The sequence below is a fragment of the Cyanistes caeruleus genome, chromosome 1, assembly GCF_971803275.1.
Source record: "Cyanistes caeruleus chromosome 1, bCyaCae1.hap1.1, whole genome shotgun sequence".
Lineage (NCBI taxonomy): Eukaryota > Metazoa > Chordata > Aves > Passeriformes > Paridae > Cyanistes > Cyanistes caeruleus.
In genome coordinates, this window is record NC_141701.1 from 75,344,736 (window position 1) to 75,361,938 (window position 17,203).

Consider the following 17,203-nt stretch of genomic DNA (forward strand, 5'->3'; position numbering starts at 1 on the left):
GACACAGTTTTATGTCACATAGAGGAAGGAGGCCCATTTTTCACAGCTGCAGAGCAGCCACTGTAGTGTTGCAGTGTGCTTCTTGTTAATGGTATGTTCTGTTATTGCCCAAGTTGATGGTTTGGTCCAAATTATCACCCTGCTCAGACCCTCCCACTCCACGTTGTCAATCTACCCTGAGTCTCCTGTCAATCCTGTCTTAGGCCCACCACATGCTTGGAATTCAACTTCAGAAATCCCCTAAACTTTTTGAGGCTTGATTAGTCCATGTGACCCAACTTTCCCCCCCTACCTCCCTCATTGAATGATGGTTTTGTGAACCCTGCTGATGCTTTGTACCCTCCCTTTGAACCGCCTCCCTATTTCAGCTGTTGCATGCTTGCATTTTCTGTCTTTTGCTCCCAAGATTCCCCAGAGCAATAAATCCTCTATTATCCCATGCAAAAGACCTCCCTCTTGTCCTTGCCTCCTCAGAGCACAGACTGACAGCCAAAAAGCTGTAGGACAAGTGCTCTAGTCACACCTCGGGTCATCCTGCTCCTGGGGTGTGACCCACTCCTGGAGCGGGCTGAAGTGATAGAGCCAGATCAGCTCCAGCCTGATGCAATAGTGTAGAGAGTTAATAATTGCTGCTTGACTTTCTCCTGGGTACTCAAGCAGCACTCAGGCTTTGGTTTTCCTCCCTGTGGGTCTCCATGCATGTCGCAGGGACTGGGAGAGTGTTTGCTGTGGTCGTCCAAGACATCTTCATTCAGAAGTGTCACTTACAGGTAATGGTGAGGCTTCTGCTCCCTTAGTGCTGTATGTCTCTTAGTGTCAGTACTTTATTTCCTCTCTGCAGTAAGAAGCCCTTTTCCTTGGTACAGAAGAGGTCTTCCCCCGCCAGCACAGATGCTGTAGAGCTCCAGCAGAGCTGCATTCTGCCACATTGTCATTGATTATTGGACACAAGAGTAAATGCTGTGCAGAACCACCCACAAGTTGGAGGGTTTCTGTCTGGAGTAGGGCACTTTCTCATCTGAGGTCTGTGCATGCCCTTTGGGGGAATAAAATGGATTATATTTCAATATACATGGTTAATAGAAGAGCTAATTGTCGTCATTACTGATGGAGGTCAGAGGAGGGGCTGCTGATGGGTGCAAGGGAGAGGAAACTTTCAAGACTACAGGCTAAGAAGGTGAGGTTGCTATTTGCCCTCAAACTGCATGTCTTACTTCTTACCTGCTTCAGATCAGGCCCTTGCTCTCTTAAGAAGAGTGAAATAAAGCCTACAAGGTCCCTGAAAGAGAAAGCTTAGTTTGAGAAATGTCAAGCTGGCCACCGTGTGACTCTGTTTGTGCTGTTTGGCTTTGCTCAGTCTGCTCAAAATGAAGCAGTGTGGCAGTAATTATCAAACCTGTTTCCAAACAGGATTTGGCCTTCCAAGCCATGGGACGTTGGCTCCCTTGGCCTTGTCTCATGAATGGGTGCAGAGAACCAGCAGGCACAAGGGCAGTATTTTTTTATGACCCCTATGAAAGCTCCCATTTTTATTTTTTTTATTAATTTGTTTGCTTGTTTGTTTGTTTGTTTGTTTGTTTTAGCACGGCCTTGTGCCAGGGCAGTGCTATGGGCAGGGGGAGCTTGGGAAGGTCAGGGACCACTCTGTGCATGGGACAGCCATGCCAGCAGGAGCCAGCAGCCAGTGAGTGTGTACCTGTGAGTGGGGCAGAGATGGATCATTTGCCTGTGTAGATACTCTGGTTATGTTCTCTGCTCTGCTCAGCCCTCCTGGTCTCAGACAGGAACGTGACTAGACATAAGCCAATACTCTCTGCAGCCATAGCTGGAGAGTGGGATGGGGAAGCTGGACATGGCAAAAGCCAGTTCAGAGTTCTCTGAATGTCCCCTGGACAGTCCTGCACCAAGGTCCAGGAGCAACAGAGCTGTTGTTCCCATCCCTTCACAGGTGCCAGAGGGTGGTCATGGAGCCCCAAAAAGAGGAAACAAGAAGAAACAGGCAGGAACTGAAGGGCTGACAAGGCGCAGGAGACCCTAAGGCTTGATCTTTCTGCTGTGGGCCAGTGTAAGAACAGCTGAGGCACCAGGATCCCAAGGGGTCATAAGCAAAGTATGAGCACAGTCTTACCATGGTACCTCTCCAAGACTATTTTAAAACCAGCAGCTGCTCAAGTGTCCAAACTCTAAAAGCCAGTCTTCTCATTGGTTCTGAGTGGCTCACATTTGGTCATTTGGGAGTACTTAAGGAATGTGTTAGAAATAAAAAAACATTTTTGATTAAGAATGCCTTTATAGCTTCATAAGTACGGCTTTGGTGACTTGCCAGATGGATGAATCTTCTCTTGACACTTGAGCTTGCCTCAGTCTGATAAGAATATTACTCTCCTTTTAAATGCTCAGTGTCTGTTTAACAGGAATGATAAAAATATTTAATTTTGTATAGAAAATATATTCTGACCATGGTATTTCCATATCAACAACACTTGGAGGCTTTGTAGAAACAAAGAGTATGTCTTGCACCATTTTATGAATACCTTTGGATTTCATGAACTTTAAGTTAAGACCTTGCAGTTGGCAGCATCATGCTCATAATTCAAAAACAATTTGAGTGTTGGATTAATTTCTCACCAGGAGGTATATTTAGCTTGTTCCAATTGAGACTAGCATTTTAGACCATGTCAGATTATCAGAATTAATAAAACAGAAGCTGTGAGGTGCCTCCCACCCAGGGAGGCAAAGATCTAGTTTCAGATAAGCATTGTTAAAGTGAGAGGTGTGGCTTTAAAGCCTGGGAAGAGTGGATCCCTCTGCCTTAGGGAATGGGCCCTGTGAGCCTGGGAAGAATTGCTCCACCCTGGGCCCTCGTGGGGTGGCAGCCCAGGGAATTCTAATTGATTCTGTGCCCCTGGGGTTTCTCCCTTGCTGTGTTCCTAGTGGTCCCTGACCCTGAACTCCACCCTGGTTCTGTCCCTCAAAACCCATCACCCTGCCTCTGTTTGGGGCTCTCTGTCTCTGAGTTTGTTCCTGTGCTGAATAAATGGTTTCATGAGCAGAAGCCCGTCTCCTTGGTGTACCATGCTGGTTCCTGGTAACTGTAGCTTCTCTGGACATGATCCTGTGGCTGCGGAACACAACAAATGGTGGAGGATGTGGGCAGCCAGAAAGACAGCAAGGTAACAGCACCACTGGCTCCACAGACACCCTGTAAATCCCCAGAAGATGGCTTGACAGCTGGTGAGAGCCCTGCCTTAGAAAGGAGGACTCGAGAGTACCTGTCAGGAGTGCCAGGTTGAGAGTGCCTCAGAGGCATGGGGAAAAAGGGATTACGGTGGGGGGGGTGAGACTGGCTGATGGGACTAACATCTACCATCACCCAACGAGATATATTATGGATTTTATTTTTTGTTATACATGGAAAGGACTTTTATGGATGATATGGATGGTATTGCTCCTCTTGTGGACTGTTTTTTGGCTTTTGTGAAGTTTTTTTTTTATGTATACCTCCCGATATCTTTCTCTCTCCTCTGTTCCTAAGGGCAGGACAAAGGGTGAAAAAAGCCAAGATGGCTTGGGGCTGCTGCCGTCTCCCCGTCACCCCGGTGTCTTTCTGCCATCCCATCCCGTTTTCCTGAAGGCAGGCAAGGGACGGAGAACATCCAGAGTGATGCGGGTCTGCTGCCGTCTGCCCGCCGTTCCGTGTCCTCCTTCACCCCCTGCCTTTCCATATTCCCCATTCCCGGTCCGGGAAAGTCCGTCCTGTATCCTCCCTTCCCACGATGGCACTGGCAATGCCATCAGGGATCCCCTTTTCCCACCCTTTTATTCCTTCTTTTCCAACCACTAAGCCTTTCCTTCCCCTAGTAACTCCTTCTCCAGTTCCATCTCTTTCTCCGGATGTTCCACCTTGAGGGCTGCGCCTTTTCCATCATGGCTAACAGCCCCTCCAGGAAAGTCAAAACTGTAACCTGAGCTCCGAAGGCCAGCATTTCACCAGAACCATCTAAAGTGGCAATGCCATACCTTCAGGACAGGAACCCAAGGTGAACACTAAGAACTTTGCCCCTTGTCAGAGGAGATCAAAGAACTGCACCCTTCCTAAGAGAAAATCCAGAACTGGAAGAGACTGAACTAAAAAACCTTTATGTTTTTATTAACTACCACCACTGCTTAATTTGCCTGGCTGCTGTCTGAGTTTTAAGTGTTTGTTTTTAATTTTGTTTGTTTTGTGTTTGTTTGTTTAATGTGTTTTGTTGTTGGGGACTAGTGTTTTGGTGTCCCACAAAGCAAGGCGGGTGCTTTGTGGGGGGGTTGGATTTTCTGTGGTGTAAATATTAGAAATATTCTAAGCTCCTAATCAAAATTTAATTAAAAAAATGGGCAGTTGTGAGGTGTCCCCCGCCCAGGGAGGCAAAGATTTAGTTTCAGATGAGCATTGTTAAAGTGAGAGGCATGGCTTTAAAGCCCAGGAAGAGTGGATTCCACCCCTCTGCCTCAGGGGATGAGCCCTGTGAGCCCAGGAAGAGTTGCCCCCACCCCTGGACTCTCGTGGGGGTGGCAACCCAGGGGTTCTGGTTGGTTCTGTGCCCCTGGGATTTGTCCCTTGCTGTGTTTCTATTAGTCCCCGACCTTAAACTACACCCTGGTTCTGTCCCTCAAAACCTATCACCCTGCCTCTGTTCAGGGCTCTCTGGATTTAAGCTGAGTTTGTTCCTGTGTTGAATAAATGGTTTCATGAACAGAAGGCAGTCTCCTTGGTGTCCCATGCTGGTTCCAGGTAACTGTAGCCTCCCTGGACATGATTCTGTGGCCCCTGAACCCAAAAAGAAGCAATCAGAATCACAAATCATATGCAAACTGTTAGAACTTTAATTAACATAATTGGAATATGAAAGCTATTGGACAATATTGGAGCACAGATCCCCCTCAAAGAAGGGATGGATCATTCTTTTTAACAATGCAAAAACGTACATCTCTGTTAAATACATAAACAGCACTCAATTTTAATGAGACGTATACTTCTATACTCTTGACCTTGGCAGTCATTTTAAAAATGTACAAAGTTTCAACCTTCATTTTTGTTTAAAGAAAACCCACATGTTTAAAGCAAAGCAAAACAGTCATTAAAAAAACATACCAGCAGCTTTAGCATGTGTACATATTACAGAAAGCAACATTTATTTTGAGATAAATGAACTGGAATTCTACAAGTATGATAGAAAATGATGCATGAGGTAACATTTCATTTAAAATCTAGGATCCCTGTACTGTAGTTCCAAACAGTGCTCTGGCTTGATACCTACAGTCCTTGCAAAATTGACTTGTTTAAGTAGTTGAGGATGGCTATTAGGCACACTGCTTTGCATAAAGACAGCTTTATCCTAAGAAAGAATCTGATGTTGATGCTGAAAGATATTCTGAAAGAAAAGAAAACCCACTGATATCTCTCAGGTGAAATATGCATTTGTCTAATTCTCAGATTTACCTTCAAATTACAGGAACAAACTGAAAAATGTGGCTGTTTCTCTACAGAAGTGTGTTGATCAAGAATTAACCTTAATCTCTGGGCAACTTTGGCAAAGTGTGGCTAGCTACTGCTTTTGCCTCTTTCAGCACTGTTAGCTGGCTGAGAACAGAAGAAGATGTTGTCCTGCAGAATAATTCATGGTCAGAGGTTTTTTTTTTTTAGGATGCTGCTTCCAGATGCTACTTCTTACTCTAAAAGTATTAACTAAAAACAAGTCAGTTTTAGAGAACCCAAAGGCACAATTAGAACATGCAAATATGAATTCAGTATTTTTAGGCATTTCTGTGACACTGTTCCCTGTAGTATCCAAACAACTTTCACCAGCATTATAGCACCCCTCTGAAATTGGAGAACCTTCTGTGCTTGTAGTATCATGTTACAAATGGTGCAGTCTGGCCTTGCACGATGTGGTCAAAGCTATCTTTGTTCAGAAACTGCATCAGAACTCAGACTTCCTGGGAGTTACTGCTACACAGTTTGGTTCTCCACCATGATGACTGCCTGCTGTGAAGACAAAACGGTTCTCAGCTGCTGCTCTGTACTTTACGTTTTGCTTAACATTTGTAGTTTCCTTCTAGAGTGACCTTGTGGCTGCTCCTGCTCAAGTATGCAAAGATGGAGAGAGCAGGCTGTGTGACGCTGGCTTCTCCACTGCAAAAGGCACAGTGAATTTTGCTCTCTCTGTTGTGTTCCTAGCACTGCAAAGTTTGCTTTTCTCTAGTAACTAGGATCAAATGAGATGCCTGGTAACCTTTAAATGCCAGAGAACTTTTCACTAAAGACAATAAATGAAGGGTTTATTGCTCCCCTTGCCCACCAGTATGGTCCTTGCAGGGTGATTGCAAAAGACACTTCAGCTCATTCATTTGCAGCCATCTGTCCATCTCTGTCCACATATATACACTCTCTCCTCAACACTCACATGTGCTCCTCCTCAGGCACTCTCAGAAGCTTTCTGTCTCATGTAGGTGTAACAAGTCTTTCTCAAAGGGAATGCTGCTAACCTGTGCTACCCAAACCCCATGAAATGCGTTTCAACCATTCCACCAGAGAAACTCAAGTCCACTTTAAACTTCTGTGGCCTGTGGTGGTAAAATGCCCTGCCAAACAGCACAATCAGCGCAGGGGGCTTTGACAACTGCAATCCCAACTTCAAGTCTCTTATCAGAAACCCTCCATAGGCATTCGGCTTCACAAAACTAAGGCAGAGGCAGTTACACCACAAAATAATCTAAATTATCTAAAATAAGGGGGCAGACAGAGCAATGTTCTGGAAGATCAAAGCCTGACATGATTTGAGTTTGATTGCCTTTATGATAGTGGGGGCTGTTTGTGCCATTTGAAAACACAGGTTAAGCCTTGCATCATGTGCATTTGCTTTTTAAAAAATATACAAATATATTGCAAATAATTTTATTAAACCAAGTGAAAATCTTGTTGATGGTAATAAGCAAGAAAATGTCATCTACAAAAACAGGTATTTTTTTTCTTCTTCTTAATTTTGATTTTGCTTTTACAGTTTTGTGGTGCTTGCAAACTTGGATAAAATCAGTTGATCTAAGTAACCAGTTAATTTATTGCCTGAAGCCTTCCAATTGTTTCATTATAGCTTAGGAGGGACTTTTTGTTCATTATAATAGACACAAAAACAGAGCTACATTTGCTTTGGAAAGCAAACTACAAAGTTGAGCAATGAACGTTAGTTCCAGGCTCTGCTGTTTTCTGTGTGTGTACATACACCTTGCTTGCCACCTAGACAGTAGTCTCCTTAAAAGTTAATGAAATTAATTTATTTTCAGTTCTTCTATTTTTTCTTTGCATTTATGTGGGGTTTTTGCTGAATTATGGATAAAGCTGCTGTTCCAATTTTTACATCCTTTCCTAAGAGGGGATTTATATGTTCTCATTTGCAGGTAGGCCAAGCCATTCTATTATGTAAATATCAGTATTTATTTTGCATTACCTTGATTACAAAGGGGAGTTATGAGGAAAGGGTAGCTTTTTTTTAAATGCTTTTTTTTAAATGCTGAATGATGCACATGAAGAGAAGTGGAAGCAGGTAATAAGTGCAATTGCTTGCGGTTTTCAGTTTTGCTTAGAGTTAACGGGAGAAGTGCAGTACAGTACTCAAATACTTTATCTGCAGATACAAAAGCTTATTTTTGCTTTGCTCTCATGTAGGCTCCCAGAGGGTGGGAGGATATTGTAAAGCTGGCTCTGCAATACCGAAGTTTTGTCATCAGCAAAATAATCTGTGCAGCTCAACGTTTTTGCTCACATATCTACATTGTAGACCCCTACCATGCACAGTCTCTCAATCCTGAACCAAAAGACTAAAAAAAGGCAAGCAATCTTCAGTACTTTAAGATGAAGGGACCTCTCTAGCTTCCTGGCTGAATCAGGGACAATTTAGGTTGTAAGGGGACTGCAGGCAGTTTTTTTGTTAAGTCCCTGTCCATTCAAAGCAGGGCCACCTTTGATACTGGACTAGACTGCTCATGTCCAGATGAATTTTAAACTTAATGGTTAAACATAATGGTTAACCCTGTTAATCAGGCTATTCAACTCATTGTTATACATTCAGCTGTGAAATATACAAAACCTGCATGCCTTGAACTAATCTGTGCTGCTCTGGGGATGCACTGATAACTCTGCTGGAAAAGTCTGAGTAAAGGCTTTCACTAGAAAGTCACAAGGTGGCTGGAGTTCATTAAGAAATGAACTTAAATTAACTCATTTAATTCTTGATTTTAGATAAAGATTCCCCCCAATTCCTCCTACTTCTTGACTCCTTTTCAGCTTAGCATGTAAGTAAAAAACAGTCCATCAAAGAAGAGTTTTGTTGTAAGCTACTTTTTAATCACAGCATTAGTTGACATCCAGTCAGCATGACAATTACATTTTCCTTCTCAAAATGCCAACAGACAAAATAAGCCTAGCAGAAACCTTCAGAAGAAAATGAGGAAATGTCTGAAGACACTGAACTCGGAATGACAGAAAATAACGAGGTAAAACTAATAAATCAATTTGAGCAGTGACAAAGTTTGGTAAAGCTAAGGAGAAATTTCCCCTTGGGCTTATAGACAAAAGAGCACCTAGAAATATACTGCCATTCTTCTGTTTTACTGAGATGGATTGGAGGTCACGGTTATGAAATGCTGAGACTGAAGCTCACTCTCTAACCCTACAATTAATTTGCAGGAGCTGCAGCCAAAATGTCCTTCTGTGCAAGTCTGTGCTCCAAGCTGAGCCTAAAGCTCAATCTCTCTGCCCCCATATTTTGTCTTTAGCCTTTTTGTTCAGAAGGTGCCAATTACTGAGCAGTCTGGCAGTGGTTTTGCTGAGGATTGCATCTCTGCGCTGACAATTGAACTTGGTGCTCCAAAGCAAATCCACACAAGCTGCCTGAGCCCAAGCTTGGAGCCAGGGCTACCCTGCATCCCATGCCCTCCTGCTGCTCTGCAGGGCTGCTGCAGCTTGTGACCACGCTTGGACCCAGTTTGCTGCTAAGTGGACAATTTCTGCCTCGTTTCACAATGCTGCCAGGCTGCTACCATGTGTTGCAGGGCACAAAATAAATTCAGAGCTGCTCTTCATATCTGGGACTCTACCACAAGCCCTCACAGCCTGTTCTGCACTGCAGCCCCTCCACAGGACCTCACTGCCTTCAAAATAGATGGTTTGCTTTACTCTAGTAGAAAGCCAAACATCAACAAGGGAAGGGAATCCTAACATATTATGGTTAAGCTGGTATTTGGGACATGCCAATTTGCTATTGAAATTGTGATTTTGTCATGTTGAATTAATACTTAAGTGACATTTCCCCAATGCAGCCCTGTCAGTTACTCAAAAACTGGAAGATACGCAGTGCCTCCTTACACACATTATAAAATCTGCATGATGGTTTATTTCTGCTTGAATCATCTTCAAAGGTGTTTCACACTCCTGTCTCTGAAAGATCCTCTACTGGGAAACCAACACAGTTTGTTACATGAACACACTGTTCCTCATTCTTCAGTCCCTCTCCAGGACAGCTGAAAGGAACATGGTGTTTTCTGCCCTCTTATTCTCTCATCTCCATATCAAGCTGCTGTCTTTAGGAGGGATATACAATATCTGTAAGATTTTCAGCATGTGCTCTTTCTCTCCCATTCCACCTCACTAATCTAAATAATGTTTTAGCTTAATGGTATATGGTCTGCTGTTTCATTTACTCTTTTATGTAGCTTAAATTGCATTTTATAAAATGGCTTGGTATGAGTTGAGATCATGTCTAGACTTGAACCCTTGTTCCAAGGAACTATTCCAAAGTCATAACAAACTTGCCTGTGCAACACTGTCCTACACACACCCATACACATATACATGGGCTTTCCAAGGGTCACTGCCACTATCCCCAGGTGCACACCCAGCTGCACTCGAGCTTCTGTCAACCATGCCACAACCACAAGACCTCGGTCCTGCCGCCTGGCCATGCCCTACACCGTCCTGCACTTCACCAGCGGCAGGGCTGGAACGCTGGAACTGCAGGATGCTCCCTTCCCCTTGCAACCTTGCATCCCAACACAAAACTATGCCCGACGCCTCTGGCTGCCCGGGCCTGAAAGCAGCCTTTCTCCCTTCTTTTTAAGCACGAGGCGCCATCCCACAAAAGAAGGCGCTCCTGCCTTCAAAAGGTTTCTGTTCGTGGGCCATGGCCTGCCCTGAATCAGCTGCATTCATCAGCCAACCCTCCTCCGTCTGGGGCTGCTTCTCTCTGGCTGCAGATTCGGTGAAACACCAAGCAAGAGCCAGATATAAATCTCCTGCTCAAAGGCAATATTTAGCAGCAAAATGAGTAGAAAACAAAAGGACTTCTCTGTTACTTACCCAATTCTCTCACTTAGGGCGGCTCTATCTAAACAAGCAGGGATCTGAGCCCTGCTGCCTGGAATGGCTGTGCCAGGGGGGATGGGGAGCGGGACTGCCCCATCCCTGGGAGCCCACTGCTGCACCCAAATGGCTTCAGGTACTGGCTGAGAAGGGCAGAGCTTTGTCCATCAAGTCCCGTGCTTGGTGAACGTGACAGCCTGCTTAGGGCACTGAGGGGAAAAAACCTGCAGTGTTTTCTCTTAATTCTGAAAAAGTAAAGGTCACACATTAACACAACTTTATGTACTTAGTAAAAGCAGAGGAACATTAATCCACAGCTTATTGGTGTTCTGCTCTTATTTCCCACTGTGTGAGCTGCTCTGCAACACAAGATGTAAGATGCAGATCAACTTTTTTTCTCCTTTTATTGTAAATTCGATTGTGCAATTCAATCTGGAAAGGCTAAGTCTCCACATGAATTCATTGAGATGACGGTGCTCCAGCTCTCTGACACAGAAACAAAATGGGTTTCTATTGCAAAATAATTACCACTGAGATAGATAGCTATTTCATAAGCAACAGCACAAGAGAGACACTGCTAAGCCATTTTACTAGAACTCAAGGAAGTACTTTTGGAAAGGAAAAGTGCAGGACAGGGCATGTACCAGCACCTACCTGATAGAGACACTATCAGTGATGCTCTGACAGGGCTTTGGCCACAGAGGATGTCTGCCCACTCCCAACCCACAGTGGTCCCACTAACAGGGAGCAGCGAGGTTTCAGAAGGTTGCTGAAGCTCCTGCCAACAGTTCCAGAAGTAGGCCCAGTATCTGCAAGGGACAGAGCAAGAGCTCCCCCCTCACTGAGCACCCTGCTTTCCCACCAGCAAGCACCTGGGCCAGCATGAGGGGCTGGCTAAGACCCACTTCCTGCAGAAATGTCATCACAGTTTGTTAATCCAGCAGAGAAATGTAAAGAAATACATGACCTGCAGGAAGCAGAAAGAGATGCAATACAGGTATCGATATGTCACTGCTTCAATTCTTGCCCAAATCCCACCACTCCTGTGCTCATTCAGTATCTTGCAAAATAAAGCACTAGTATTACACACACAACTGAAAATTTATCTTTTACAATGCCATTAGCATTGTTTAGCTCTGTATGAGCAATAATTAATTTTTTTATATCTGTTCATCTTTTATCTAAAGTAGAAGTCTCAGTGTTATCCTTTGTTTTCAGATTTTTACTTTTTGGTGCAATCATTACCTTGAAATGGTACTGGTAATGCTCCATGGTAATGCTCAAAATTCTTCAAAAATACTGCTGTTTAAATTTTAGTCATATACCAAAAGAAACATTGCACAAAAATATTTTTCTGCTTCATCTCTACAGTTCCTGAAAAACTGCATCTTGTGGACTTGGAGACAAATGTACCAGAGAAACCAAAACTACATTAATAGAGGAGACCTTAAATGGCCACTGTGATCTGTAATTGTCTATATACACATTATATACATATGACTGTTTGAGAACCTGTATTCATGAATGCGTACAGTCTACATCCTGCACACATTAATTCGTCTGATGGTTTTTAAAAAGAATTTGTTTTAAACTACTGTCAAAAAGTATTTACCCTGTGGTGACACTGCAAACATGGTTACTAGTTACTACATGGTTTTAGTCTTACCCTCCTAGTGCCACTGCTCATTAACTATGAACTGATTTAGCAAATCTGTCAGTTAACACAGTAAATTCTACATTTCTTTCTTACTGTATTTGCACATGTAACAGATTGGTACAAATCTTTCCAATAAATTGTGAAGTTCATTGATACAATGTCTTTCATGATGGCCATAACTGGTTACTAGTCAACTCAGTAGTTTTGTAGAGACATTTTTAGCTGAACTTGGAAAAATAGCAAACGTATTGTGGTTTAAAAGAAATGTACATACTATACAATATATATATATTTATACACATGTGTATGTCTACACACACATATAGTGATAAAACATTTAAGTAATGTTTAGTTTTGATCAGTTCTCTGACTGCTGGGACTACCTGGCAAGTAAATCTAGAAACAATTTGTCCACAATTAAATAATAATTTCCATAACTTAGAAAAATATACTTTTACTAAATAAGGTTTAAATTAACTGATTTATGGATATAGGATGGAGGATAATGGTTTCCAGACTCTGACATGATTAAATCTGAAAGGACCCAAACTACTACAGACCAGTAACAAGTGCTGCCCCGCAGCCAAACACAGAATAGCACAGAAACACAAGTTGCTGCCACAGCAGCATCAGTGACACCCAAAACCTCCCTGCTTCCCTCACCTCTTACACAGCCTTCATTCCCACCTAATCTGAGTCTCCCACCTGACCTCACGCTGTTATTTAAGGCGCACTCCAGCCACAAGCACACAGAGCGCACAGCTCCGCAGGGCTGATGTGAATGGCTCCTTGCTCCCACACAACGCTGCCTTGAGAGCCAACAGATCATCAAAGTGCCTAATTTTCAGCTTGGAGGACCATCAGTACTTGAGCTTCACCATATGGACTTCAATCTACTGCATAGGTAAACACATTATAGCAAAACATACATTTGTGTGTGTGCGCGCATGTATATAGAAATGTATATATACACATGCACATACACATATGAGTATGTGTACATCTCTATATAAAAAATTCTATGGAACTATGTGTAGCAATGTTATCTAGCATGGTATCCTGCATACATTATCTGATCTTATTCTTTTTTAATATAGAGGCACCAGAAATAATTATAGAGAATGAATCAGCCTTTAAAAATTAAAGTTAGATCAGTGGACAAGAACTTTGGTAAAGCTTGTCAATATTTATTTTTGTTTTATTCAAATACAGTCAAAGTCTATCAGTTGCCATCACCCTCTTTACAAGAGGAAAGTGCATGTTTTTTTTCCTAAATAAAATTATACGTAAGGTGGGACTTAATGATTCAAGAAAATTCTGAATTCAATGTTTGTATTTTTCAAAAGATTACTATCTTTCTGATGGAATGAAAGCTAAATAGAGTTCTTGTCCTGTGTGTATTTTATTTATCATATGCATATATATATAAATATATATATATGTATGTCTCTGTTCATGTACCTGTGTGCGTGTATACACACCCACATACTTTCAACATGAGAGAGGAACCTGTTTTTCTCCACTTTTTATAGGGAGACTCCCACGTTCCTCCCTGTCTTATACCCTGTGCAGTATAAGCTCTAGTGATGAGGCCAAACAAAAAGATATAGTTCACCATAGTATATTAGTTTATGTAGCAAAGTCATTTTCAAGCAAGTAAAATAAAGCTCTGTATTCCAAACTTCTTTTCCATTTCTCATAAAGAAAAGGAGGGAAAAGGAGAGAGGGGAGGGAGTGGGGTTATGGCAGTAGCATCGAGCCAGTGGCACGTGGCGGTGTGCATGTGTGAGCGTGCGAGCACAGGGCCGCACATACACAGGTGCACGGGAGCAGGGCTTTGGTTGACAAATGCAGATTGTCCAGAGAAGGTGGATGCTTAAGTAAGGAAGACTCTACAGTGATGCAATTGTATCTTTTATGCTTGCATGGAGTGAGAAAAAAAAATCAGTTGAAAAAAAAAGAAAAAAAAAAAAGAAGCAAAGACCTCTTTTTAGGTCCCTCATCAGTGAGAGCATACTCAGTATGCTAGAGAATTTATCTGAAACCTTTTAAATCAAGGCCTCTTTATTACAAAAATAAAAACGAACAAACAAAAAAGTATGAGAGACGACAAGATGCTGAAGCGTCACTCCAATCGTCCCTGCAGAGAACAATTGCATCCCATTTATTATTCATTCTCTTCTCTCATTTCTACGATGTCTGTCATTTCCTCCGTGTGAGGCATGTCGGTCATTGCAGAGTCTTCGCCTTCTGCAGCTGTCTCATTCTCATTCCTCTTCTTTTTCTAGATTGAAACAAGCATCCAGAAACCTATCAGTAAGCTGTGCGTGAACACGCTCCTACCAACTTAGGACACTGGGAGAAGTGAGGTGAGAATATGGTTTGTTTAGAGTACGTTATTAAAAACTAGAATATTTGTGTCATATTTGTGGCTTGCCACTAATAACTTGGCTTAACTTAGAAGATTTCCATAGCCTTTCTGGGGCTGTTTTCTCCTTTCTAACATAAATGCAATCAAGCATTTCTTATGCTAAGCAACATTCAAAACAGGCTTCAGCATGACTGGAGGGAAGAGAGCATCTGGAATCTTTTACATCACAGACTTTTTATTAAATAAAAGGGAAGGAAAACAAAATGGGAGAGAAGGAAAGCTTCTCAAGGGAGGGAGGTGAGGTGGCAACCTAATTTCTCAAATGTCAAACATCAGGAATTTTAGAAGATGTGAGCATTCTGGCTTTTCTTAGTGTTGCTGATCCACTGTGATCCCTTGCCTCACAAGGCCAAGTAATATTAGAGTATTTTTGGCTAGCAGGAGCAGGAGGTCATTCAAGAGTCCAATGATTCATCCAGGATGTCCTGGATTAGTAAAGCTAAGAAGAGTTCAGACCCCTACAAAACAAGTTGAAGCAGCTGTTCCTTATTACCCATTTCTCAGCAGGCTGACTAGTTTTACTGAAAACAGTTGTACAGCTGACAAAATATCCCCCACAGGTATTGATTCAGCTGAGATGGGTGTATGAGAGTTCCAAAATTTCAGAGGTGTCTACACAACATTTGATCTGCAGCTCTCCAAATACAGGTGAGAGTAACTTGGTTGGCTCTGCCACTGTCATGCTGAATAAATTATGTTGGCACAGTGACTACTCCTACTACCTGCACTCACCACTGAGAGAAATTAAGCACTAAAACTAAACCCTGGCCAGAAAGACTCTGTGAGCTACCATGGTAACAAACTAGCAATGAGGATGTTGTGAAACCACAGGTCAAGACACAAGCCATTTCAGTGTCTAAAAGTTTTACTCTTTGGTTCTCAAGGCAAACATGAGAAATTAATCATGACAGAGATTATGATTCTTCTAATGTCTTATGAATCTTGTCACTTTGATCTCTTGCCATAGCCTGCACTGTCAACACATATCAAAACTGATTTTAGGTTGTTCCAATATAAGGCTTTTAGATATTCCATCATCTGTGGGTCTTTTTGGTTTTTTTGTTGTTTTCTTTTTCAAAAATATAAGTGGTGGGTATTTCCACTTAGCACTTAGTAAGAAGTCTAATTAGAAAAAAAAAAAAAAAAAGTCACCGCATAGATTATATTTTCTGTTCCCTTCCACAGAGTCCTTCTGCACTACAGAATGATGTACACTGCCTTCTGTTTGCTTGGAGCTGGACCTAGTGCCCCACATGATGCCTTGAACTCACAACTGAAAGGGAACAAAATGCAGGTACAGCAATGTACCCAGTCACCCAGCCTGTGTTTGACTTAATTTAGTGGAATCTTCTTCAAAACAGATATATCGCTACTACTCTACACATGTAGAGTACTACTACATGACTGTAGTGTTTAAAATATGTAAAAATGCACCTGTTCAGTTATTTATAAGCTCTTACTGTCAACTGCTGCAGAACTATGTCTTCTTTTAAGCCACTTCTCCATATGGCAAAAAACCATAAGCACCTCTACTTGTCGATTTTCAGCAGAGCTTGTTTTATAAAGAAATAAAAGTATATATACTGAGATATATGTATTACATATTGTATACATACAGATATAAATGTACACACTATGTAACACTACGTTCCATGGGAGGGAACTTAGAACTCCTTGGAACTTGAAGGTTTCTTCCAACCCAAACCATTCTATCGTTCTGTGATTCTATGATTCTATATAGATACACATATTGGATGCATAGTTCCTATGCCGACATAAAAATGCTAATTTGCTACTGCAGTAGCAAATATACAGCACAAAACTGCTGGTGGTAAGGATGGGATATCCTCAATACATGTGTGCTGGGAAACAAGAAGCTCTGACTGCAGACCAGCATGTCCCATGGCACAGATGCCTATTAGCAGCTGGAGGGCACCTTTAGGTTTTATTTCAACCCAAAGACTTTCCAAGCTGCACACTCCTGAGACATAACAGGGAAGCAAACCAAAGTGAGGATTCTGGGGAGTTACACTGCTAAAGTGTAACTTAATCTGAACTAAAATCCACTGTATTCATCACCTGCTTTCAGATCCCACAGAGACTAATTCTTACCTGTTTCCTATAGACGTAACAGGCCGCTATTGCGACCATGGTGGATTCTCCTACAAAACCAGCGAGAAGGGATCCTACTCCAAGAGTGGCTCCATGAACTCTGTTGGAGGCATAGAAAGAAAGAAGTGATTGTTGTGTGATAATGCATGATTCATAATTACGTTTTCACTGGCATATATAACCAATCTGCTGATAGAAATGCTTTTTCAAAGACACAATACACTGCTTAAGAGAATAACTGGTTTTTTAAAGGACTCATTTGCTTTTAATGGCTACACTGTTTAGTAAAAGAAGCACACTGAATCAAATTATGGACTAAGAATTTAAAGTCTTGTACAGAGTGCTGTAGAATAGATTATTAAACTTATAAACAGATACTCTTCCATTAGCTTTCTTAACAGTTATTATTGCTTAATAACATGGAAATAAATTGCCCTTAGGACACGTTTTTGCCGCTTTGACATTTGTGTATTTTTCACAAAGGGACATCATTATTGTGCCTGTCTAGAGCAGTTATGCTTGTAAATTTGTCTATGTTTCTCTTCCAGATAGTGACACTATTTAGACTTTGTATCATGGTCAGTATTTGGAGAAAATGTTCTGGGCT

At 42.1% G+C, this 17,203-nt stretch overlaps 1 protein-coding gene and 1 long non-coding RNA gene across 2 annotated transcripts in view; one reads left to right on the forward strand and one right to left on the reverse strand.

Annotated features, from left to right (window-relative positions):
* Positions 1–8,361: 8,361 nt before the first annotated feature.
* ANKH (ANKH inorganic pyrophosphate transport regulator) overlaps positions 8,362–17,203 on the reverse strand; it is a 102,579-nt gene continuing 93,737 nt past the window's right edge. The window contains exons 11-12 of the mRNA XM_086898158.1: positions 16,597–16,696; positions 8,362–14,337 (exon numbers count right to left, since the gene is read on the reverse strand). Coding sequence (XP_086754284.1) covers positions 14,221–14,337; positions 16,597–16,696 — 217 coding nt within the window. The 3' untranslated portion in view covers positions 8,362–14,220. The remainder of the gene's footprint in view (positions 14,338–16,596; positions 16,697–17,203) is intronic.
* Positions 14,342–17,040, forward strand: LOC147655614 (uncharacterized). Its single transcript, XR_015289371.1, has 3 exons — positions 14,342–14,422; positions 15,045–15,132; positions 15,670–17,040. It is a non-coding gene; the product is annotated as an uncharacterized LOC147655614 (long non-coding RNA).